Raw genomic sequence first — 12,232 nt, 5'->3', positions numbered from 1 at the left:
GGTTTCTATTCCTGCACAAACATCATGACCAAGAAACAAGTTGGGGAGGAAAGGATTTATTCAGTTTACACTTCCACACAGCTGTTCATTACCAAAGGAAGTCAGGACTGGAACTCAAGCAGGTCAGGAAGCAGGAGTTGATGCAGAGGCCATGGAGGGATGTTTCTTACTGGCTTGCTTCCCCTGGCTTGCTCAGCTTACTTTCTTATAGAACCCAGGACTACCAGCCAAGGGATGGCACAACCCACAATGGGCCCTACCCCACTTGATCACTGAGAAAATGCCTTACAGCTGGATCTCATGGAGACATTTCCTCAGGGAGTTCTCTGTGATAACTCCAGCTTGTGTCAGGTTGACACACAAAACCAACCAGTACAGTAGCCTTTGGTCTTTTTTTAATTGTAGCAATAGGAATTCTTAATTAAGATACCTTCCTAACAAAGGAAGGTCAGATGTATAAACTGGGAAGCTCTACCAAATATGAAAGTCTTGCTACCTCTCCTCAAATCCCTCCAAAGAACTGAAAAAGTAGGTACAGTTTCTTGACTCAGTCTAAGATGCCAGCAATCCCAATACTGAAGGACAACAAAAACACAAAGCAAAGACCAGTATCCTTTATGAATACTGTCATAAAAGGCTTCAATAAAATAACAGAAACTTGACTTCAACATCATTTTGAAAGAATTTTATACCATGGCCAAATTTGGGTTTTTTTTTGGAATGTAGGGCTGGCTTAGAATATAAAATTCATTTGATATGTGAATTGTTTCTTGGTTATTCTGAGTGATGCCCAAGAAGGAAGGAAGGGGTGGCCCCTGGTCCTGGAAAGGCTCAGTGCAGCAGTGTAGGGGAATACCAGGATAGGGAAACGGGAAGGGGGTGATTGGGAAACAGGGAGAGGGAAGAGGACATATGGGACTTTTGTCGAAAAGGGGGAATCCAGGAAAGGGGATATCATTTGAAATGTAACTAAAGAATATATAAAATTAAAAAAAGAAATATTTAAAAAAAAGAATATAAAAATCAGTCAATATTAAATACCACATCAACATAACGAAGAGGCAGTAAAGAATGCCTTTGATAATCTCATTCAGTGCAGAGGAATTATTTGATAAGATTCAATATCCTTACATAAAAATTACTCGATGAAGTGAATCGGGAAAAGGAACCCTCAACATCTTAACTTCTGTTGATCTATGAGAAGCTCACAGACAACATCAAAATCAGTATTAAAATACTAAAACTTTCTTCTAAGATCAGGAACAAGATAAAGATGACTGCTTTTGCCTTATCTATTTAACATAGTATTTGAAGGACGTTCTAGCTAAAGTTGACCGAAAGAAATAAAAGACATTTGTCTTAGTTAGGATTACTATTGCTGTGATGAAACACCCGTAACCAAAGTGACTTGGGGAGGAAAGATTTTGTTTTGTTTACACTTATATATCACAGTTCATCACTGAAGAAGTCAGGGCAGGAACCCAGAGGCAGGAGCCGATGCAGGCTGTGGAGGAAGCTGTTTGTAGGCGTTTCCATCATTGCTTTATCATGGTTTTCTTATAGCACCTGGGCAGGTCCCATGCACAGTGGGCTGGGCCCTCCCCTGTCAATCACTAATCATGAAATACCCTGTAGGCTTGTCTGCAGCCTGAGCTTATGGATAAATTTTCTCAATGGAAGTTCCCTTTTTTCAGATGACTCTAGCTTGTGTCAATATGTTATAAAAAAGTAGCCAGTACAGCATTGCAGGATGCTGAAGAAAAGATGAAGAAAGGTTCCCTGTTATCAGATGACGTGATCTTACACGTAGAAAACCTTGAGGAGTCTACCGAAACAAAGAGAAAAACGCTGTAACTGATAAGTAAAATGGGGCAGAGTAGCAGGATACAGAGTTAGCGCTCATAAATCAGCTGCATTTCTTTAACAGTGGATAGTCTGATTTTATAAGGAATTTTAGAAAACATTTCCATTTACAAAAGACTTACTAATAGTTCAAAGTAGAATTAACAGAAGAGACTAAAGATGTATTCTTTAGTAAGATTGTCTATAACCCCATCAATCCACAGTGATTTTAATTGCTGCAGAAAATATAAACAAGATGCAAAGAAATGGAAAGGCATTCCGTATAGATGAATAAAATACCGACATCGTGACGGTTTTGAAAGTCTTTAGATTCCATATATTATCTACAGTCTTTTCTGAAGAAACTAAAAAAAAAACAAAAACAAAAACAAAAACAAAAGCAAAGAAAAACCAAAAAAAATCAAACCAAATCCATCTGACCAGCTTCCATGATATCCCTGGGGGCCATCAATATTAAAAAATATTGTAAAGGAGAACAACAGATCCAAGAACTGGCTTTATAATTTTTGACCTCAAAAATCAATCTGAAGGCAACCATAATTAAAACAGTGTGATACTGGGATAAAGGATGATGATGTGTGCTTCGGTGAGGTAGATTAGACAGCTCTGAAGCAAAGATGGCCAAGAGCCTGCCAGCAGGGATGCCACAAGCTCTTAGTTAGAGGAGAACAGGGTTTTCAAAACCGAAGTAGGAGGCTGGGTCTCCATGCGCAGAACAGTAGTAAGGAGCTCTGATCTTACAGCACATCTAAACATTAAAATGTGTTTCTAAACAATGTCAATGTTAGAGCTAAAACTTTAAAATTCTGTCTTGGTTTGGCTGCTGTAGAACACCACCATGGCTTATAGACACTTGACATTCCTTTACCACAGTCCTGGGTTTTGGATGTCAGAGTTCATAGTACTGTGAAACTTGTACCATGGTCAGGCTCTTAGTGTCCCCTGCCTCTGGACTGGTGGATAATTTCTTGTATTGGGCAGGAGAGCTTGCTAGCTCTCTGACCTCTTATAAGATATCTGATCGTGTGTTCACAATGAGCCCATTCTCTTGACTATGTCTCTGCCTCTCCAGATACCACCACACTGGGAACATTTCTTACCTCTTCACAGTCCATCCAAAATGTGTCAGATGGGGAAAAGTTAGTCTTTGTGCTCCAGATCTACAAATGACACATTTTTATTCTTTTAATAATAAAGACATAGATCTGAAAGATCAGATAATCATCTTCTCTGATGCTGAGACTTTTGTGTCAAACAGATGGGATCTGGGGAATGGTATCGATGTTTTCTGTTTTGAGGTCAACCAGAAAGAAGAAAACATGAAACTGGTTTCTCAAATATAAAGGAGAAAGTAGATGTGTGTCTTTAAGCCTGCAAACTTCTTGTATCTCTTTTCACAGATATGTGAATAAAAAGTTCAAAGTCCCAGGATGCCCTTGTGAGCCACTCTTCGCGCTGTGCTCTGTGAGATTGTCCATGGAGACAAGTTCCAGAGCTCAGCCGCAAAACAATTGTATGGTTGTGTGTATGTGTGTGTGTGTGTGTGTGGGGGGTCCCGTCCCCATAACATGAGAAGCTGTATTAAAGGGTTGCAACATGAGAAAAGTTGAGAATCACTGTTCTAGACCAATTCAAAGTGTGCTTAACACACACACACATGCACACTGGTGCACACATACATATATAGCTTATTATATGGAAACTATAGAGTATAACCTGTATTAGTTATTTATCTGTTGCTTTGATAAAATACCGTGACCAAACGAAAGTTAAGGACGACAATGCTCAGCTTATGGCTCCTGAGAGGGGCTCTGTGATGCTGGGAACGGCATGGTGGTGAAAGAATGAGCTGGCAGGACACATTTCATCTGCACACAGGAAGCAGAGAGAAAGAACAAGAAGTCAAGTGAGGCTGTAACTCCTCAAAGCCTACCTCTAGTAACACACTCTCTCCAGCAGGGCTTTACCTCCTAAAGGGTCCATAACCTTCTCAAACAGCGCCACCAGCTGGAGAGCATGTATTTAAATACATGAGTCTATGAGAGACATCTTTCATTCAAACAATAGTATAGGCTGTATCTATGTACAGAAAGTACAGTCTGTCTCACACACTTGTGTGTGCATGCATACGCACGCGCACACTCGTGCGCACGCACACACACACATACACACACACACACACACACACACACACACACACACACACACATCTCTTTCACAGGCCTTTTATACACATAGACCAAGGGGCATTGTTACAGGAAAGCCTCTCACTTAGTGTGTTTATAACTGTTCAGGCTCTCCCCACACAGAGCCTTGTAGACCTGGAAGAAAACTGTTCCCCTACTCTGGTGAGCAAAGGTGAGGAACTATCTTACCATATTATCTGGAGAAAAAAAAATAATGTGTTCATTCACAGTGCAGATTTGATCATAGAAAAATATCCCCAAAACCAAAAAAGCATACCAGAAGCCTCAAATTGGCGACGATGTTTGGAGCTGACCTTGTCCACTGTCCCCCTGCTCCCAGGAGCTTTGCATGGGTGCAGATTCCACACTGAGGTCCATGGTCGTGGTCATCCTTAGTGGACAGCAGATGCTCTGAAGGGTGCATGCAGGAATGTCTACAATGAGGAGAAGCCATTGAGTTCCCTATGTTAGATAGGCCTTATTTATCCTCAGAGACAAAGGAGGCCATGGTTGCAGAAGATTAGGCAGGGTGAACGGTGAGGTGGGAGAGGATGAAGTCTAGAAAAGCAGATTCTTCGGCCTTCTGTCAGCATGTTATTAGGCACCCATTATGGTTCACAGGTGGGAGCCCCAGGTAGTGACCCCACTAAGTAATTCCATTGTAGGTTAACAAACACCTACAATGGCCGGGCAAGTGAGGAGGGATGTCTGAGAGGCTGCTAGGGGCTCCTTCCCGCAAGCACTTTGGTCAGATCTGACAATTTTCAGGAAAATGAAGCCACCAGGAATAATCATTGCCATTGAGACTACTTGAGCCCCCATTCCTGAGTTCTTGATGGTGCCATTAAATGATTGGAGCTGGACAACACTAAGCATTGTGGGAGGGAAGAGAGGTGGCAGTGGCTAAGAGCAGAGTGGCTAGAGGATCTCGGAAATACCCGTGGACTTGTGCTCTGGAATCTGGTGCTGACACTTCTTTGCTGTACTGGGGAAGGGATAGATCAATCAATCACATCAGTTGATTTAAGTTTGCTCCTTCGCCTGCTGCCAGGCACAGGCTGCAATGGTTCGTTACATAATTTTATAGTCAGACCCTTATGCCCACACTTCCTCCGAGCAGCTGGGTCAGCTGATATTTTTGCTACTGAGTCCATGATGTCCTGGAGTATCTTAGGAACGGGTTTTATGTATTGGACAAAACAGTGTGGTTAGCAATGAAGTGAGTATTTCTGTTGGAACACTGACCACAGGAAAGAACAGTGTGCACTTTCATCTGAGGGTCTGGGTATTTCACCATGGCTGTTTTTACTTAGGACTCTGCAGTTTGGGGAAGCTCAGTGATCTCCAGAGACCAACTATACATATTCCCTGAAGTCTAAAAATATAGGCGTCTTCCCCTGCAGAAGATCTTACTCTGACAATAACAATGACAATAAACTGGGAAACTCTTGCGAATAGCCAATAATTTGAACTCAAAAGGCATATCACTATGGAGTGCTTTATAAACATGGTATAGGAGAATAGCTGTCCTAATAATGAATGCTTGTCACCTTGATAGTCTAGCCAAACAATTTTTAAAATTTTCTTGTATGTATGTATGTATATATGTATGTATGTATGTATGTATGTATGTATGTATGTATGTATGTGTGCAAGTTTGTGTGCCCTGGTGCATGTGCAGAGGATTCTGGAAATCTGATTCAGGTCTTTAAGCTTGGCAGTAAATGTTGTCCTATCTTGGCTGGCCCTTGCCACACACTTCTCAGACAGCTCTTATTTATCAAATTATGTCTGTGAATATTCAGGCTAAAAAATAAAGTCAATAGAAGACCTTGGAAGGTCATCCAGGCTTTGGAAACTGCAATTAATGTTGAGAGCTGACCTGCATTGGGGGTAATGTCTCTGTGGCATTCACAGACTTTAGGCTATGTGGCGATGGTTGGCTATGGCATTTGGTCCTGGCAGGCCACGATGATACATTCCTTTGAGGAGACCTCTCAAGGCTGGTCTAACCCAGGGACTATCTGCGTGTAGGCACCAACTGTGTAGTTCTATGGCCATTTGAAGCACATGGTTACATAGATGAACCAGTATTTGTGGCCTCACCCCCATTAGACCAGGATCTAAGGTCCCTAATTTTACTGTTGGGTTACAGCCTTCCTCTTAGATGTGAGGCATGCAATGAGGTCAGCTCTTTCCTGTTCTGTGTTTTAGACAAGTGGGTTATTATTGTCCAAAGAGCAAAGTGACTTTTGTTTCAAAAGAAATGAGTTTAAAGTTTTGGGGGGGGCTACTGCTGCAGTTGTATGAAGCACATTGTTTTCTTATAAAACATGATTTTCTCAACTCATGTTCCTCTCTTCTCTCCTTCCACCCCCAGGAAGGGTCCCTGTGGCCTTCTGACAGCTCCGTGCAGCGGCCAGGGGCTTCAGAGGTAAGACGGAGGCTGGGGGGAGGAGTCATGGCCACAGCCTTGGATTCAAAATCAACTTAAGGATGAAGTCATTGTCTCTAACTTTGCTTAAAAGGGACATAAGGATTTCCCTTTAGAATCATGTGACTAAGCTTTATACAGAGAATAGGTTAAATTTTGCTGAACACTGGATTCTCTTAGAGCTACCGACTGAGTTTTGCAAGTATAGGCATGGTTTATGCATGGCAGATAGCATGGCTTCTTCACATATATACAATTTAATAATATGAGTTTTCGGAGGCAAGTTCTCATCACGTAGCCCTGGTTTGGCCTTGTAACTTGCTATGCAGATCAGGCCAGCCTTGAACTCACAGAGATGCAGCAGTTTCTGATTCCCAAGCTGGGGTGAAAGCATGTGCCATAATGTTCTCTGAGGATCTGAATTTTTAAGTTTTTATCTGAATTTTTAAGTATTTCAGTCTAAATATAAGAATAACAAAACTTAGATGTACAAAGATCATGAAACAATGAAATTTGTGGGACCCATCATAGGTATTGGCAGTCAGACTAAACCAAATCTCTCTCTTTGCCAGTACCCATCTGTAGGACAATAAGGTGTCCTGGTGGCTCCCCTTCTGGTCTCCAGTACTCTGTGGCCTACACAGAATCCTTGTCCTTGGCCAATGTCAGATTCCTGACAAGTGGCCCCCTCCAAAGGCTCTCCACATTGGTGTATCTGTTTTTATGTCGGTGCCATGCTGCTTTTATTACTATAGCTCTGTAGTATCATTTGAAATCTGGATGGTGATAATTCCAGCAGTTCTTTTATTGCTCAGGATTGATTTGCTTACCCTTTTCTTCAAGCACTAACATTCTCCTTTCTAATAGATCATTCTGTTAGAAAGGCTTTCCATCAAGTTTTTTTATTTGGCTCGCTTGAAGTTTTCATTTCACCATTTTATCTGCTGGGTCTTCAGAAATGCTCTTTACTAGACTACATTTTCAAACTTTGAATTTTTCTTTGTGTCTGTCAACTGTGCTTTTGTAATTCTGATGAGATTTCATCCTGATATTTTATACATATCCCCTTTGAGTCAGTCTTCAGCGTGTTCATAATTACTGTTTTGAAGTAAGTTTCCTTTCCAAGGGAACATAACTGTGAGAATGCTGGGATTTGGAGGAGACATAGTGTCTTGTTGATTTCTGGTTGGTATTTGTGCTTTGCAATGGAACCTGGGTACCCAGAATTAGGCTGTTGGTAGTGTGTGTTTGTTTCTTTGTCTTGGCTTGGCTTTGGTATGTATCTGCTCTAACTTTGTTGACTAGACATTTGGATCTTTGTTTGCTGTTACCCCAGGTTGTCAGCTTATAGATCAGCAGAATGGTGTTTGGAGTTCAGTCTTGGGGCTACTAGGTGTTGATGTGTGTGTAAATGGGGTCCCACATCACCTGGGGGGCTAGGGTTAGGGCTTGCTTCTGAGCATAAGAGCTAGCTAACTTTCCTGGAACCTTCTTACTACAGGCTCCCAGAAATCTATGGAAAGCAACCTCAATTACGCAGGTAGTCCTAGGTGAGGGGTGGAGCCACTGTTGTAGTGGGTGACATATATATATATATGACACACACACATATACATATATATGCTAATATTTTATATGTTGATTTTGTAACCTGCTACTTTGATGAAAGTATTTACCAAGTCCTCAGAGGTTTCTTTATAAAGGGGTTTTCTGTTTTATTTATTTAAAGTACAGGCTCATGTTGTTTGCAAATAAGAGCTTAGCTTCTTTCCTGTTTGTATCTCTTTTACTTCATTCTCTTGTCTTACTGCACTAGCTAAGACTTAGAACACTATATTGAATACAAGTTCAAAGAGTGGCCACTTGGCTTCATTCCAGATTTTAGAGGCAATGTTCTCTGTGTTTCCCTACTTGGAATAATGTTGGCTGTAGGTTTGTCATATATAACCTTTACTATGTTGAGGTATGATCCTTCCAGTTCTAGTTTCTGCAGGGCTGCAGTCATGAAGGAATGTTGACCTTGTTAAAGGCCTTTTCTGCATCTAGTGAGGTGATGTAATTCTGTTCTCAAGTCTATTTATGTGCTAAATTAAATGCCCTGATTTGCATTTGTTAATCTAATTTTGTGTCTGCCATGAAATCAACTTGGCTTGTCAGAATATCATTGAGAATTCTTGCATCCTTGTTCATCAGGAAAATCAGTCTATAGTTTACTTTCTCTGTTGAGTCTATATACTTTTGCTCTTATGATATTTCTTGCCTTGTAGAATGAGCTTGGTGTAGTGTTCTTTTCTATTTTGTGGAGCAGTTTGAGGAGCACTGATGTTAGCTTTTCTTTGAAAGAACGAGAAAGAGAAATTTCTATGTATTTGTGTGGGTTTTGTAGTTTTTCTTGCTATTGCTTTCCATTTTCGTGGCATTATGATCTGGTAAGAAACAAATTACTTCAGTTCCTTAGTATTTGTAACCTATAATGTGGTCTATCAAGAGCAGATTTCGTGGACTCCTGAGAATAGTACTTATTCTGTATCAGTTGCATGGGCTATTGATTTGTGGCATGCTTTAGCTCTGAGGTTTCTTTGCTGATTTTCAGTTTAGATGCACTATCTGGAGATGCGAGTGGTGTATTGAAATCATCAAGAAATGTATCACAATCTCTGACTTTTTGTATGTTTTATGAAATTAGGACACCCCCCTGTATTGTTATATCTTCTTAATATTTCCTTTATTAATGATGACTTTATCTCTTCTAATTTTGATTTGAAGTCTGCTTTATCACACATTAGAAGAGCTACACCAGCTTTTGATTTCCATATGCATGGCAAAATGACTTCAGCTTTGAAATGTGTGAGTGCCTTCACTTGTGAGGTATGTTGCTTGGAGATGAGAGAAGTTTGGGCATCTATCTATCTATCATCTATATCCATATTTGTTTTTACATCTTCATTAGTTACATCAATTACATTTAAGGTTGTTATTGGGAGGTGTTTACTAATTCCTGACTACCATTTCTGTTGTTATTCAAGCTAGTTATTGTTGGTTCTCATGATGTTGATTCTTTTCTGTGGTTTCTTCCTCTTCTGTCATAACATTCCTTTTAAGTCTCCTCTGTAGTTTGGCTTAAAGATCCGAACTGCTTTAGTTTGTACTTGTCTTGAGATGTGCTTATTTCTCTGGCAATCTTAAAACATAGAACTTCTGGATATACCAATCTGCCATTCTTTATTTTCAGGGATTGAACTCTATTATCCCACGATCTCTTGGCTTGTAGGGTTGCTGGAAACATCTGATGTTAGTCTGATGTTCCTGCCTTTGTAGGTGAGTTTGTATCTTTCCCTTTTAATGCTGTTTCTTTACTTTTTTCTTTTTTAAAAATAGATTTATTTATTTATTATATGTAAGTATACTGTAGCTATCTTCAGACACACCAGAATAGGGTATCAGATCTCATTACAGATGGTTGTGAGCCACCATGTGGTTGCTAGGATTTGAACTCAGGACCTCCAGAAGAGCAGTCAGTGCTCTTAACTGCTGAGCCATCTCTCTAGCCCCATTAATACTGTTTCTTTAATTTGCAGTTTTGCTGTCTTGACTATAAAATATCTGGAGTTCTCTGGTCATGTCTGTTTTGAGTTCTTAATGCCTGTGCTGTTTGAATGTTTGTCTCTTTATCCAGATTTGGACAATTTCTGTTTCTCTGAATACTCTGTGCTTTTAGTGTTCATTTCAAATCTTTTCTATCCTGGAGATTCTGGATTTTTCTTAGCTTTCTTAGCTATTGTCATGCTTGTTCATTTTTTTCCATCTTATTTATGTTTGAAAGTAGTTTTTCATCAACCTTGACCTGATATTTTTCTTTTGCTTGAGTGAGTTTATTGGTAAAGATTTCTATTGTGTTTTTTCATTTGATTTCTTGGATTTTGCCCGTTCATCATTTAGGAGCTTTTTTTCCCCTTCTCTCTAATGTTCAGCTTCCTTTTGAAGTTTTCTTCTACATTGTTGACTTTTTAAAAATATATTGATTTTCTTGTCCACCTTGTTGACTTTTTTCTCTATGATGCTGACTTTCCTTTCCGGGTTCTAGAATGTATTAATCTTCTTGTCTGCATTCCCTTTTACCAGAAAAAATGTAAAAATCTTCATCCAGCATTTTGCATAGTTCTGTACCCTTGAGTTCAGCAGTTGATGAGTTAAAATGGTTTGTGGAATCATGCTGCCTTGCTTTTTCATCTAAATATTAGTTTAGATGTTATTTCCATTGTGGAAAATTGTGTTGTCTTCATCAAACAACCCTTTCCTGAGAGCTCAATCCCCAGCACCATTCAGGACAAAATAAAAACAAAACCTGTTGTAACGTGTCATACTCGATATAGAAATACACTTAACATCTCTGATAGCTTTCTGATATATCACTGAGAAGACCACATATAAGCTGAGCATGGTGGTGCACGCCTTGTGAGGCAGGGATGGTCAGATCTCTGAGTTTCGGGAAAGCTGGGGCTATGAAAAGAGATTATGTCTTTTTTTTTTTTTTAAATGACCACATATGAAGCTAAAACACTAAAACTTTACAGTATGAGTGTGCTATGGGTTTAAAATTCCTTGGGGTAAATACAGAAATAGTGAGTGTATGAGGCAGAGGAAGGAGACAGGGAGAAGGTAGAACCAGAGGAAGCGAGATCAAATAAAAGAGGAAGGAGAGGAGAGGTGAGGAAAAAAATGTTATTAAAGAGCAAGGGAGGAGGAGGAGGAGGAGGAAAATACAGATTTCTCAGTAATGCATAAGTTCAAAACCAATTCAGGTAAGTGCAGGGGAGGGAGGAGGTGATTAGCAGTGCTTCTCAGCCTTCCTAATGCTGTGACCCTTTAATACAGCTCCTCATGTTGTAGTGACCCTCCAACTATAAAATTATTTAGTTGGTACTTCATAACTGCAATTTCACTATTGTTATAAATTATAGGGTAAATATCTGTATGCAGGACATATGACATGTGACCCCCTATGAACAGGTTGTTCAACCCCCTAAAAGGGTCATGGCCCACAGGTTGAGAACCACTGGTTTACGGGCAGACAGGATGGCTCAGACAGTAGAGGTGTTTGCCTGAGTTCAGTCTCAAAAGCCCACATGGCAAGGAGAGAACCAACTCCTGTGAAGTGTCTTTCTTGACCCCCCCCCCAATGTGGACTCTGTGTAAACAAGAGCGTACGCATGTAATGGGAATATAATAACTTTAAAACCATTAAAATAGTATGAAGTCAAACTACTATTAAATATAGAGTGGGGAAGGGAGAAACTTGAACAAGAAAAATAAAAGGAAATTAAAGGAAAGAGAAAACATTCTCAATAATCGAAAGACAAATAAAATAGGTGAGCGTATATAGGGGAGAAATAAAAGCATGGGACATTTTTAAAAACATGACACAAATAAAAACCCCAGTGTGTGTAGTGATAAAGGGGAACCATGGGCCAATGAGACGGCATGGTGGGTAGAGGTGTCTGCTGTCAAGCCTGACTCCTGATTCCATTCCCACACCCTGCATAGTAGAAGGGAAAATGCACTCTCCCAAGATGTCCTCTGATCTCTACACATGTGCAGAGGTCCGCATACTGCTCCCCCCACCCCAAATAAATGAAATTTATAATTTTTGACTTATAAAAAGAATCCCAAAGGTGAATAAAGATATGACATTGGAACATGTTTCTGGGTCCTTGAAAACTGGAGACCGTCAGTTAGATGCACAGGTGGG

The 12,232-nt window shown here is 40.1% G+C and overlaps 1 protein-coding gene across 4 annotated transcripts in view; it reads left to right on the top strand.

Annotated features, from left to right (window-relative positions):
- The window catches only part of Ldlrad4 (low density lipoprotein receptor class A domain containing 4), a 327,131-nt gene that overhangs the window by 306,172 nt on the left and 8,727 nt on the right, over positions 1–12,232 (top strand). For all 4 annotated transcript variants that reach the window (XM_052155741.1, XM_052155740.1, XM_052155742.1 and 1 more), the window contains one exon: positions 6,430–6,483. In XM_052155741.1, coding sequence (XP_052011701.1) covers positions 6,430–6,483 — 54 coding nt within the window. The remainder of the gene's footprint in view (positions 1–6,429; positions 6,484–12,232) is intronic.

The sequence above is a fragment of the Apodemus sylvaticus genome, chromosome 13, assembly GCF_947179515.1.
Source record: "Apodemus sylvaticus chromosome 13, mApoSyl1.1, whole genome shotgun sequence".
Classification (NCBI taxonomy): domain Eukaryota; kingdom Metazoa; phylum Chordata; class Mammalia; order Rodentia; family Muridae; genus Apodemus; species Apodemus sylvaticus.
This window is presented reverse-complemented; position numbering and strand designations above follow the sequence as displayed.